At 32.1% G+C, this 14,272-nt stretch overlaps 3 protein-coding genes across 3 annotated transcripts; 2 read left to right on the forward strand and 1 right to left on the reverse strand.

Annotated features, from left to right (window-relative positions):
- The first annotated feature begins 224 nt into the window (after positions 1-224).
- On the forward strand, positions 225-915 carry LOC110670205 (putative zinc finger A20 and AN1 domain-containing stress-associated protein 8). The gene has a single exon (XM_021832179.2). It carries the CDS (start codon positions 413-415, stop codon positions 839-841), a length of 429 nt encoding a protein of 142 aa, XP_021687871.2. The 5' UTR covers positions 225-412; the 3' UTR covers positions 842-915.
- A 2,177-nt stretch (positions 916-3,092) lies between these two features.
- On the forward strand, positions 3,093-3,997 carry LOC110670211 (putative zinc finger A20 and AN1 domain-containing stress-associated protein 8). The gene has a single exon (XM_021832188.2). It carries the CDS (start codon positions 3,453-3,455, stop codon positions 3,879-3,881), a length of 429 nt encoding a protein of 142 aa, XP_021687880.2. The 5' UTR covers positions 3,093-3,452; the 3' UTR covers positions 3,882-3,997.
- A 2,342-nt stretch (positions 3,998-6,339) lies between these two features.
- Positions 6,340-8,238, reverse strand: LOC110670147 (protein PSK SIMULATOR 1). The gene has a single exon (XM_021832102.2). The coding sequence runs from the start codon at positions 7,941-7,943 to the stop codon at positions 6,537-6,539; it is 1,407 nt and encodes a 468-aa protein (XP_021687794.2). The 5' UTR covers positions 7,944-8,238; the 3' UTR covers positions 6,340-6,536.
- Positions 8,239-14,272: the final 6,034 nt, after the last annotated feature.

A 14,272-nucleotide genomic window follows, 5' to 3' on the forward strand; every position in this document is an offset into this window, starting at 1 on the left:
GGATGGGTATGTGCAAAACATCTGAAAAATAATGCTTAATGATTAATATATTTATTAGCATCATTAATTAATTATGATTAACATATTCCATTTAAATGGAAAGAAATCCTTATTCGAGAACTTTTCTCCTTTTTTTGCATTACAATTGCAAGTTGAAAGGACTTCCTCCAGAGAATGTTCCAGAACATACAGCAACCTTTCCTCTCAGGAATTTACTTGAACTTCAAATCCAATTCCAAGACTGAAACATAAATAAACAAATCCCTTCTCTTCTCTCTATATATATAACAAACGCTACACGTATTCTATTCAATTCATCATCGAATCTCACACACCAAGAAGATTTTGAGATCTTTCTTGTTCTCAGGGATCGTCTTCATAGATCATAATCATCTCAAGAAGAAGAAAGAATATGGATTCGCAGAAAAGCACATGTAATCCAATGTGCGCCAAGGGCTGTGGCTTCTTTGGGACAGCAGAGAACTATAACCTCTGCTCCAAGTGCTACAACGACTATATCAAAGAGGAGCTAATTGCTAAATCGAGTATGTCTGTCAAACCAGCAGCTACACCAATTGATACCCACCAATCTTTATCAACCAGGACCGAAGAAACGGATAGGACAGTTGCCTCGGGTTCAACCTTAAAGAATAGATGTGAGAGTTGCAATAAGAAGGTGGGTTTCACAGGGTTCGAGTGCCGCTGCGGGAAGGTCTTCTGTGGGTTTCACCGCTTCCCTAAAGAGCACTCGTGCACGTTCGATTTCAAGAGCGCTGATCGTGAACTCTTGGTTAAGAGAAATCCGATCATCAAGGGTGATAAGATGGATACTAGGCTCTGAAAAAGTATAGATTTTGATTATTGATTGCATGAGATCATTGTATAAAACATTAAAGTAATCCTTTTTTATCTATCTTCATAAGCATATTATTTGTTTTTTCATTAATTGAATATTTTTGGTTTTAGATCATTCAAATTTGAATATTTCTGTAAATATATTTTTAATATGTTATTTAATTGATAAAAAATAATCGTTAATAAAATTGAAAAGATGATTAAATTACGGAAGAAGAACGATTCCATTATCCAACGGCTTTGATATTTTTATAAAAAAAAATAACGTATAACAGTTAAAATACTAAAATTTGAGATAAATTATAATTTCTCTTTAAATTTATTAAAAATTACAAATTTATTTATTTTTTATTTAAAAAAATAATTATATCATGATTTTTATTTCATTTATAGAATAATATCTTCATTTAAATTAAATATAAATTTTCATAAATATACTTGATATTAAAATCGATTATAAAAATAAATTTTAATTCCAAAATTACTATTATCCCCATTCCCCTCCCACTTCTCCCATCCCTTCATAAATAAGAATTTGAAATTCATAAAGAATTTCTAAAAAATTTCATTGGAATAGATTATTTATAATAAAAAAAAATCAACTAAATTTTTATATAATTTTATTTGATTTATGTTTTTAATTAATTTTTTTAAATTAAAAAAATTGAATTTCTTTTTATAAAATGAAAATTGATATTAAAAAAAAAGTTCAATTTAGTTGAATTTTTATAAAATTTCAGTTTGTAAACGGGAGAAAATAGAAAAGGGCAAAAAATTCGAGTCTTATTTAAAGCCTAGCATTCAACCTTTGACCATCATACTTAGCTCAACCAAGATCAACATTCTCAGAATCAAATGTGTATAAGTGCTCTTTAGAGAAGCGGTGAAATTTATTGAAAACTTTCTCATATGGATTCCAAATTAGGATAACAACAATAAAGCATTTATGAAAATTATTTTATTTTAAATTTAAATTTAATTAATATTTTTAATATTTAAATTTTATTTTAAATTTTATTATACATTATTTAAGTGCATCATAAATTCAATCATTATTAAACTTATAATACCTAAACCATTTAAATTTATGTATTCTATTTAATAATTTATATAGTAAGTAGCTCTCTCTCTCTTTCTTACTATAAAGGTGAATAATTTGATCATGTAAGACCCATTAGATTATTCTTTGATTGACAAAATATATTTTTTATTAATAATTTATATTTAAAAATTTTAATAATTTTATAAAATATTTATATTCTATTTATTTAAAATATAATATATAAAAATAAATATTATTATAAAAATATATATTTTATATTTAATTAATAATTTATATAAATAAATTTAATACTGAGTAGCACATAAAATTGGAATTCAACTTAAATTTGATGTAAATATTATTTAAGATATTTATAATTTAATTTACGCATATTGCCTTTATTAACAAATAATGTTTATATTGTCAAAAACTCATTAAAATTTTTCCAACTTTTGCCACTATTAATGCAATGGTTCTTCCATTTATTTCTCTGTTAAAGCTCTGTGAAATAATTAATATGATCTTTGACTCGAATATTAAAGAAAAAACCCATTTACCCTTCCTTTACTTTGTCTTATCATTGCTTCCTTCCTTTTTCTTCAAAATAAAAATACAAATAAATTTAATTAAAAATCAACAAATAAAATGAAAACAACACTCATTGAGCATGAAAGGCTTTCCTTCGCAGCTAACAATTGAGCATCTTCTGTTGCAACTCCTCTCAAGTGGTTCAGCTCAGACATGATCCCAGCCATAATGATTTATGATCACAAATTTGAAGTCTACATGATCTCTTAATTTGCAGAGCCATTTTCGAACATTGTCAATCATAAACCAAAAACTTTATAGGGTAAAACAAAAACAAAAACAAAAACTTTCAGTTGAGCTATGATTGGAACAATTAGCAGGTGATGATTCCAACAACAAAACAATCTCCATGAGCTAACCCACTTCACTCTTTGTCCGCAGAAGTTTTGGGACCTTCCATTATTCAGCATGAAAACAGAGCATAAGGCAGTCTCCATAAATCTTGAATTTCATTTATAAATAAAATTATTTTATTTATGAAAAATTATAATAATACGAAAGTTTTTTTTTTTTTTTGCTATCAAACTATTATATGTTTATTTAATGAAAACTTTTTTTTTTTTAAACATCTGAAAAGTAGTATCATTAATTAATTACGCTTAACGATTCCAATTAAATGAAAAGAGATTGTTTATTCCTTATTCGAGAGCTTTTCCGATTTCCCTAATGCAGTTCGATTAGGAAACTGAAATCTGCTCCAGAGAAGATTCCAGGACATACAGCAGCTTTTCCTCTCAGGAATTGAACTTCAAATCCAACCCCAAGACTGAAATATAAATAAACAAATCCCTTCCCTTTTTTCTATAAATATAATAAACGCTTGAGTCGAATAAACACATATCCTAAACAATTCATCAATTCTAATCTCAAAATCAAGAACAACAACAACAAGAAGAAGTTTAGAGATCTTTCTTGCTCTCAGGTATCGTCTTCATAAATCATAATCACCGCAAGAACAAGAAAGGATATGGATTCGCAGAAAAGCACATGTAATCCAATGTGTGCTAAGGGCTGCGGCTTCTTTGGCACAGCAGAGAACTATAACCTCTGCTCCAAGTGCTACAACGATTATATCAAAGAGGAGCTAATTGCTAAATCGAATGAGTCTATCAACCCAGCAGCTACACCAATTGTTACCCACCAAACTTTATCAACCAAGACCAAAGAAACGGATACGACAATTGCCTCAGGTTCAACCTTAAAGAATAGATGTGAGAGTTGCAATAAGAAGGTGGGTTTCACAGGGTTCGCGTGCCGCTGCAGGAAGGTCTTCTGTGGGTTTCACCGTTTCCCTAAAGAGCACTCGTGCACGTTCGATTTTAAGAACGCTGATCGTGAACTCTTGGTTAAGAGAAATCCGATCGTAAAGGGTGATAAGATGAATACTAGGCTCTGAATAGAGAGATTATTCTATCCAACAGTCTTACGCATAATCTATAGATTTTAATTATTGATTACATGAGATCGTTGTATTTTAAAATTTCTTTCTGATTAGGGTTGAGATTCATCGTTTCTTGCTCATTTTAGGAATCTTTTTGTCGAATTTTGCTTTTAGATTAATTACTTCAATTATATATATAATAAAAAAAACATTATAGTAATTCTCTTTTTTTATCCGCATGAGTATTTAGTTTGTTTTTCATTAATCGAATTTTTTAGTTTTAGATCATTAAAATTTTATTAGAATTTTAAATTCTTTTTTATATTTTAAATATTTAGATCCTATCAGTTATTTTATCAACGTGTGCATTAAAAATAATTGTTAAATTAATTATTAAAAAATAAAAATAATAAAAATAAAGAGAGAACTTTTTATAAATATGTCCAAAATTAAAGCTCACTGGATTCTGATGGCATTGTAGCGCTAGCTGATGGGGCCTATATTGTTATCCAGTCCCTGGAGAAATTCTGCCATCTTGAATCTTGATGGAAAGTAATAGGAGCAGTAATCGCCGGACAACAATTTCCAATTTTCCTTTCAGAGTAAAAGGGGGTATAGCTAGTTTCAAAGATTAATTGGATGGTCTAATAAAGCGTCAAGAAAAGGGCTTAATTTGCATCACAAGCAAGCCGAATGGGTGACATTTTACATGTTCTGGCAAACACTGTAAAGCCCAGGCTCACTCCAGAGTAGTGTTTGGTAATGGGTACCCAGCCCAGCTGTCCTGTCTCGGGTATGGGTGGGGACCTGTTGGATCTTGGTCTCCAAATTCATCCGTGGACCACACGCATAGAATTCTGTTTAGGCACCTTGGTGCTTTTCCAGAATACTATTACAGATAACGATTTCTGCAAATCTTTTGGGTTAGGGAATTATGAAGCGGCTTATTCCCTGGCCTCCCTTCCATCAAGCTGCTGACCACATATATGATACCGATATTTAATTTGATCACTTAAGTGTGGTCCTTAATTAATTAGGAAATTCATAATGGTGCGGTTCACGAAAATTTTTTATGGATATAGACTGTAAAATAGAAAATAAATGAGTCAGAGATCTATCGGAACGTGAAAACTCCTCGACACTCAAATTAGAACTGATATCAGAGAAAAAATATATTAGATTAATAAGGAAAAAGAACATACCTTAATAAATGATATATTATCTTTATATAGAATATGGACAATGAATAATTTTGATAAGTCAACTATGTAATTATATAGATATTATCAATTAGCATAATAATAGGAATTTATTTCTATTTATAATGCATAATTATTGCTTATCTTTAATTAAGATTCTTTTTTTTTATTGAGTGGATTTTATAATGGTTGAACCGACTGAAAGAATCTCATAATTGAGCCATTAAATATCATTGGACTAATGAACTATTCAAAAACTAGAGTTACTAGATTAATTATATATATTTTGAGGAGTTATATCACATATATCTAAACTCAAATACATTTTCATCTTTAATTAGCCAAAACATATGGGGCTTTTAAGGAAATTGACATACAATAAGATTGAAAAAGGGTACGTGAGGTGGGCAAAAGGGATAATAATATGGTGGGGAGCAAAAGTGAGAAATTTGACAACATTTACAGAAAAAAATTTAGGAAAGTCCTAAAAAGGCACCACAAGCTGTAAGCTCAAATGAAATAATACCATAAACAAATGAAGAAAAAAGCATTGTGGATGATACAAGTGTGGGGTTTGTCCTGGTATTAATTCCTGCAAGATATGTTAAACAACCAACTAGTCCTAGTAATTAATTTTGAGATTGTGAAGGTAATCACATCACTCAACCCAATTTTGTACACATAAAACAAATAATAATAATTATAAGAAAAGCCTTCAAATGGTTAATTTAGATGACAAAGAAGCTCATTTAGTCTATGAAGTTTCAAATTTAAATTCTGTCATTAATCTTTTGATGTGTGATATATTTACGTTTAATTAATCTCATTCACATATGTAGTTATCCTATTATATATTCATTTTATTTATAAAATAAATAATATATGTATATATATAGCTGAAATTATATATAAGTCCTTTACCTTTTAATTTAGGTATAGGAGATAGTTTATCCTTGCATCATGCATGATCAAGTATACAAAGATTCCAATGTGATGATAAAGCAGCGTGACCTTAAATCTAAGGAATGTGGAGGACCCATTGACAATTGATATATCTAACTGCTTCTCTATGTAGGTTAGTTTATGACTTTATATCAGAAACCGTATTTCCATGGAAAATTATATATTAATTAATAAAACTAACCACACAAAATAAGAGCTTGAAACAGAATCTTGATTCGATTCGATTATAGGTATCAGAATTCAATAATAATATTCAAAGCTACTGCTTTCACGCGGTTGCATATAATTATATGATTGAAAACCCGAGCAACTGATTGAAAATGAAAGATTACTGAAATCATATCATGTACATATACTCATCTACATTGCCATATACAGATCGGGGTCAGGTGGAAGACAAACCCTCAAAAATCTGAAACGTAACTCTGTTTAATCTAAAGATCAAACATGATGAACTTTGAAACAAAAATTTATAAAAAAGAAAAGAAAGAAAAGAAACCATCTCCCTCTAGCTGGAACTCTTTGAATTAAGGAGTCCATTGAAGTTGGAGCATTCAAATAAGGCTTTAGCAGTCATCTCCCTTTCAAACCTCCATATATAATTCAATCCCACCAAAAGTTCTGTAATGGCAGCTTCTGTCTTCTCTTTGTTTGCAAAGAATAGCGTTTGCAAGAGAAGAACATTGGTTTTTGGCAACAAATTTTGCTGCTCAAAGCTCCTTTCACTTTGCCATTTAATCATATTATGTGCTAAAGGTGACAGCCATCCCAGTATCCTCCCCAAAGCATCCTTCCATTCTCCGGCGAGAACTGGATCGCTCGCCGAGAATCCTACTCCTTTCAATCTAGCCCTTAGCAAAGACCTTATACTGTTTGGTAGCATGGAGTAGAGATCATCTCTTGCATCGACACCAACTAGTTGAGGTGACCTGATCATCTTCTCCATAACTATAATCAAATTCGCATAGTGTAGAGCAAAAGCTGCCGCACCAAGCGTAGTTTCCGGTGGCTTTAGCAGCTTCGAATTTGTCTCGAAAAACCCATTAGCGAAATCTTTATTTCCTTCTAGTTTTGAGCTCTTTAATGACCCTGCCACAAAGCTACAAGTACCATGGTTTTCGGTCGGGTGGATAGTTGCAGAAGCAGAAAGACTGCGAGGTAGAGAAGTTGGATACCCATGTCCTATGTCAAAAACTAGCTTGATCCTTGCTAAAACAGTGAAGATAGACCTCACAAGCATCGAGACAACACCATCGAAGCTTCGATTCCAAAGGGATCTCTCCTTCAGATACTTGACCTGCTGTCTCTGCCAGAATATCTTCTGTTGAAGATCCATAATCTTCTGCTCTTTCGCTGTCGACTCATGTTCACTACACTGCAAGGCCTTTCTTAATCCATTCTCCAAAAAGGATAGCTCTTCCATCTCTTTATATAGTGTGGCTGTGACGGTCACGTACCTGTCCATCTTCTTGTTCTTAGCTTCCATTTCTTTGTAATTCAAGACCCAGCAATTAGTATCGCGACCAGAGTTGGCAAAGTCATCAAAGAGACGTTCAAAAAGGGAGAGATTAGAGTCCCCACATCGCTTGCTCAATCTAGAGACGGCTTTAGCAACGAACCTTAGATTCTCAGCCATTTCTCCGCATGCGAGGCCGAGAAGGAACGACTCATCGTTGGATACAATCTTCCGAACACCTTCGAGAGAGATGGATTCATTTCGCAAGCGACTTATGTTCTTATCGGAGAGCGATTGCCATAGATGTAAGAGCTTCGACATAAGTCCAGCGGTCTCAAAAGATAAAACCCCAACGTTGGACTTCATTGAAGCTTTTGGTATGGGCGCCGAGGTTATGACTGAATCGAAGCCGTGGGATATTGCAGTTTTCACTTTTATAAGCCAAGTTTCCACAGCCATATCGAATCTTTAATTGCAATTGCGTTCAAGAAACAACTGGGTGGTGGGCAGTGTTGATGTGGTGATTGGAAGGAAGGAAACGAGAGGAATCTAAAGGATAAACAGAGGTAGAAATTATTGAAGAGTGGAATTGCAGATCAGGGACAAGGATAAAAGAGAAGCAAGAAATTGCTAAGTATGGAGTTGAGGCTCGTGGGATGTTGAGAAGAGCATCACAAATAGGCAATAGCAATTTCAAATAGTTTCAAATTTGTAACACTCACGCACTCGTAGTGCGTGATTGATTTTTTTTAAATTTTATCTTACTATATATATTCTTTTACTGTTTTGTCTCTCATGGTTTAACACCACGGATTCATATAAGCGCGTGGAGTTACACTTGAGTTTTTTTTTTTAATAATTATTTATAAATCAATATTATATCAGTCGGTAAAAAGATAGTAATAGTGTTTGGACGGAGAGTAACACTTTTTCTTTCCTCAGCTAGCTTTCCATCCATGTACATTCGAGGGCGAGGGGTCAAGCATATCATTATTGGCTTTTTCCTTTTAAACTTTTATAACCTAATCTTTTTCTATAAATATGTTTGTTTATATTGAATTATTAATCCCCCAGCAAAGATTTTTTTATCATAAAGGGAAAAAAGAAAAAATAATAATATAGGTAATGATGTCATGAATTTGGCATCAAAATTAGAAATTAAATTAAGAAAATAGAGTCTATTACTTTATAAGTGAAATTACACTAAGTGCATCTAATAATTTAACTTTAATTATAAATTAATGAAAGTTTGGAAGAGACGTTGAACAATAAAAAGAAAATGTTTGAAATTGAGAAATAATTTCGATTGAGTATACATGTCCTTTTTAAGATGGGCAAATGTACTCATGGACCACCCCTAAAGATGGTGATCATATAGTATTATAATGTTAGGTTAGATCTTCAATGATATCGCAGGCTAAAAATATTGTGGTCAAATTGAGATCTTCTCTTATTGTTCATACATGATTAATTAATCACATTAGTTTCATATAAATCATTATTCATAACAGTAAGTGGATAGTCCATTTAATTATGTGATGTGATTCTACTTATTCATTTGGATCTTCTAATAGCTTAATCAAAATCATGTTAAAAATCAACACTAGAAGATTCAAATATACCACTAATTAGATCAAAAAATGCCATCCATGCCAATTTATTATACTTAGACTACTTATTTAGATAGTGATTTTATAATTATAAGGCGCTTACACTGAATCTGGCAAATGCATCCAAACCAAACTATTGGCTGCAGCTCTGCCAATTGTTTTGAGTGGCTGTCTTCAAGAAACATTTCTTCTCTGCCAATAAAAGGACCCTTTACTGATTGGTTTAAAAGGTGTTAGGGCTGCAGGGTATGCATAAAAAGTAAGAAAAAGTTAAAGATCAGTTCACACAAGAAATTTGAAACAAAGGGTTGTCAAAATATATTGATTAAGACATTGATTTTAAAGAAGAACACTCCAAATACGCCAGTTTAAGCTGTGAACGTAACACACTACATATATGTATGATCAGTACATGCTTCGAATTCATATTACCACTTGTCAAGTTGTATCAAAATCTCTACTATCGATGGATCTTGCATTCAGATTTGGGCATTAAAAGGGAAGCAGGGATCTGTGTGCTATTCGAGTTGACTAATGAGCCTACAAATGTAGTTATGGAGGGTACTGTATTATATACTGTATAGAAGCAAGCGTTAATACTAGAAAAATGAGCAATATATGAATATGTATTGTGGAAGCATGAAGAAAAGCCAGCTAGTTCACTCATTATTCACACCAATATGGTTAGTGTTGGGTTTTGGGGTCATCACAAGCACTCTAAGGGATGAGTTTTTGAGACTGACATTAGTGGAGGGAGATCGAGGGGTTTCACTTAATTTATTATTGAAATAAAGTTTGTTTCTTTTTTAACCATTGCCTACGAATGGAAGGGCAATGGAGGATGCCTATGTTTAGTTGTCGGATCATGAATAGGCAGCTATCCTACATTTCTATATATTGATGAGTGTGCCCTTTAAATCAATTGAGTATGGTAACTCTCTAATCTCTGTCACTATCTGCCTCATTGCACTTTGCTTTTGTTTATTCTTTTCCTTTCTTCACGTCTATAAAGTAATAGCAAAACAGAAGAAGAAGAATGACCAGTGAGGGAGAGCTAAATTAATCTATTCTTTTACTCTAATTTCTTAATTAATTTAGTAAGCACTTCTAAGCAACTTTTGATCTATGTTTCTGTAGCATTGTTTGTATACTAATTCCTTTAGTTTTGTGTACATATATACATGGAGAACTCTTGAAGAATCTTCGGTAAAAGAAGCCTCCCCGTACACTTGGTGTATGCTCAAATGTGGGCATTTGTCACCCCATTAATGGCTATCTATCAAAATTAATTATGCAGTGATTTAGTTAATTATATGTAAGCATCGATCGTCCATTTTGTTTCTCTAAATGGGATTTTGTTCTCTCATTCATCTAGTCTACTTCATCTTCAAACTCAAAGAAGATTGTTAATTCCACAGCTAACAACAATATTCATTCACTAATGATCCATGACAGTACCAAATTGGAGGGTTAAGCTATTTTATCTTTTAATTAAGTATATTACGACGGATCAATCAATTCAGAACCTTTTTTTTTATTTAATGAAAACCTATAAATAGAGTAATAATGTATAAGAAGTAGGTGTTCATCTCTTCTTTCACAACAGAGGGGAATTCAAATTCAAGTCTAGTCATTTTAAACACTTTTAAAAATTATAAAAAAAATTAATAAAAAAATACTCTAATTGGCAAAACCTAAGTGTTTAGGTCAAATATAACAAAAATTGCATGGCTAGATAGATATATATTGATTCTAATAATATGGCTAAGAAAATATTTTGTTTAATTTCTGAATGGAACCAATCAATTTTGTTATGCCACGCGGATGAATCTGACTCCATATGGGTGGCTAGCAAGCGAGCACGCGGGCTAGCTCTAGTCTAGTGGTGCCACGCAGCCCCAACGAGAAGCACTCGATCAAGAGTAAAATCATAATCATGATGAGTTCTAAGGAGTTGAACGGTGAGAGACGGCAAGTGAAAAACCCATTTTTATGGAAATGGGTTGTGATGTAATCATCCACATAGGTGGGCAGGTGAGATGATGATGCTGCCAGTTTCCTAACTTACAGTCCTCCACTTTCCCTTCTGTAATACAGCAATAGTGGACTCATATGGAAATGGGGGAAAGTATTCATGAAAATCGCATCATGACGGTATCTATAGTTGAGGCATGAGGTTAGCTTAAAAGGGCCATTTTGAGCCATAATTTGGGGTCAAAGCTGAATTCTTTCCTGATGAATGTCTCCCATGCTACAATTGAAGTCAGCCCTTGAAAAGTACAACTGTTTATATACCCAAATGGATCCATTCCATGTTAATTGCAGCAATTATATATACTCAGTTGGCCATATCGCACAAACAACTGTTTTAAATCCCACTATCATCAAACATCTATAATCTATTCAATTAACACTTGAATTTCATAGTCATTAGATTAATAATTAAACGTTCATCTCATAATATAAAAGTTACAGATATAATATAAAATTTTACATCTTAATTGTTTGAAGTAGTGGGGAAATTAAGAGATGGTTGTGAGATTTTGAAAAACGTTCTCTTCTGTAAGTCTTTTCGGTGTTGAAGATATATATTTGAACTTGAAAAGCTATTCATTTTTATATATAAAGCCAAAACATGCTTTAGATTTTGATGAATCATGGAATATAAACCTTTTCTGCTTACCTCTTTCAGATATTTGGTAGTCCATAATTTCAAACAAGTAATGAGCAAATACAAAATATATATAGTTGGGTTGCAAAAGCAGAAGCCTAAAACCAGATAGCGACCATAGATTACAAAACTTCGTCCTCATCCCTTCCCTACCTTTTTGGCAATTTCTAATCTATCCACTAACTGTAACTTTTAGAGCACGTACATTTTTATCCACTAACCTAAAACTAGATATGGGATGGACGATTCCTTGCTATATAGCTCCTTTCCAAACATCCTGTGACTTAAATTTTGAATATATTTTATAGACTTAAATTTTAATTTGGTTCGAAAATATTTGTATTGTAACTCAAATAAAACATATTGTGAGATATATAGTGGTAGCGAAAGGCACAAACTAATTTAAATATTGCATTATCTATGTATTTTCAAAAATATTATTAGAGTTCTGAGAAAATAAATTGGAGTTAGAGTTTAGAGAATTCTATGTGATTGTATTTTACTCTTTTTTATCATAATAAATTTTTTTTATGTAGATTTTATAGTTGAATTATATAAATCTTATGTTTAATTTATTTTCTTTATTTTATACTGTGATTGTATGATTGTGCGTGTGAATATTAAATTTATATATCTTTTAATATATTCCGATAAATAGAAAAAAGTCAGGTGAAGGATAAAAGAAAAATTGAAATTTTTATATATAATGTGTTCCCAAATATCCCAATGAACACACATGTAGAATGCAATATATATGTAAAAATGATCAATCTCATAAATGTGGAAAACCAACATAGAGATAAGAAACAGTGTACAATGGAAACACCATTTTCTTTATCTCGTGTTGTCACTTCGCTTGGTTTGAAAAAGCTTAGAAAGAACAAAACATTCATCTCTGCATATGGGCTGCATTCGCTTGTGACGTTGGCCTTGCCGGAAGGGATAAAAAAAGAGGAATAGAAACAAGAAAATAAAGGCAACAAGAAATAACAACCCCCCCCCCCCCCCCCCCCCTCCTCTTTTTTTTTTTTTTTTTTTTTTCTCCTTTTGGTACAAAATGATCTACAAAGATTTTGATTTAATTGGTGGCAAGAATGGTATCTAATAGATATAGCAATCACTAAAAAAAAATTTGTAGATTTGCAATAGTTTTAATCCATCTAATCGATTATTAATCAATTTAGTAATGAATTTAGTGATCTGAAATTGTTGTAATAAGCCAAATGAGTTGACTTAGAACAGTGCATCACATGGCTTTGTTTCAAAGGCAATTGAAGAAGGCAAAAGAAAATTGAATGGCTTACTTCGTTTTCAACAAGAGGTTGATGGAGACCTAAGTGAACATTAGTAAGATCCCACTATGAGTGCTTTTGGAAATTTGGACACCCTTAAATTGGTGAACTCTACTAATGTAAAAAAAAATATATATTAATTAATTAACCACAATGAAATAGTAAATTAAGAAAGGAAATGTTTTGAAATTTGATGTATTGCGCATGAGAGGAGACATAATATGGGCTCTCATTCATCAGAAATGAAGGGGTAGTGTTCCACTTTTGCTAGACATTCTTTGGAAGAAAATGGTCCTAAAGCCAAGCAAAATACACTTTAGAAACATCGCTTAATAGATGAGATGCTCTCTCAACACTTTGCCGTGCCCAATTGATGAATTATGCCCACGTGTGTCATCATCATTGTACGTACGTGGTAGACCAAATTATTCTATCATACCCACGTGCATTAGGCCCATACCCATTTCAATTTTCTTAAACCTTTTTCTTTTTCAAGTGATAGATTATAGAGAGTGGTAGTACAAAGGGAAAAAGAAAAGGGGTTAGGTGAATAATTCCAATCCCAAAGGAATTCAACACGAAAAAGGGGTCATATGTTCACCATGATTTTTAATTTTGGGCAGAGATTCTGAAGAAATGATCCCATTTGAATTTGAAGATCTCATTATCTGAAAATTCTCGATTATCAAATCCCATACCTAACATAGTATTATGGAAGCAATAAGTTTGAGAATTTATTCTTGATTATCTTAGCAATTCCCCTGAATTTGAGGAAAACTAAAATGCCCCAGACTTCTGTGAATTTGCTTTCCGTGATGAGAGAACAGGGAGGATTAACCACCCAATAACAAGGCAAATAATGACTCAAACACAGCTTTTCAACAAAATCTGCAGCCCTGTTTGCTAGCCTATTTACCCATGAAAAAGAAACCTTGGAGAAGGATAGCGGCTACCGTAGCTTTAATTTGCCAATCAACCTTCGCAGAAGGATCAGCCATTGATGCTCTTAGAAAAATATAGATTTGGCACTTAAACATCGTTAAAAGATGATAGCTCCATCGAGTTTGAATAGTCCATTTGTAATTATGGTTTGAACTTGTTCCCTTTCTTAAAAATATATATTAAAAATAATTAAAATTTTGCTTAAATATTTTAAAGTTTTTATGTTTAAGACAGATAAAATTTAATGCAAGACTAATTTTTAATAAATTCAAA

Source organism: Hevea brasiliensis, chromosome 17, assembly GCF_030052815.1.
Source record: "Hevea brasiliensis isolate MT/VB/25A 57/8 chromosome 17, ASM3005281v1, whole genome shotgun sequence".
Classification (NCBI taxonomy): domain Eukaryota; kingdom Viridiplantae; phylum Streptophyta; class Magnoliopsida; order Malpighiales; family Euphorbiaceae; genus Hevea; species Hevea brasiliensis.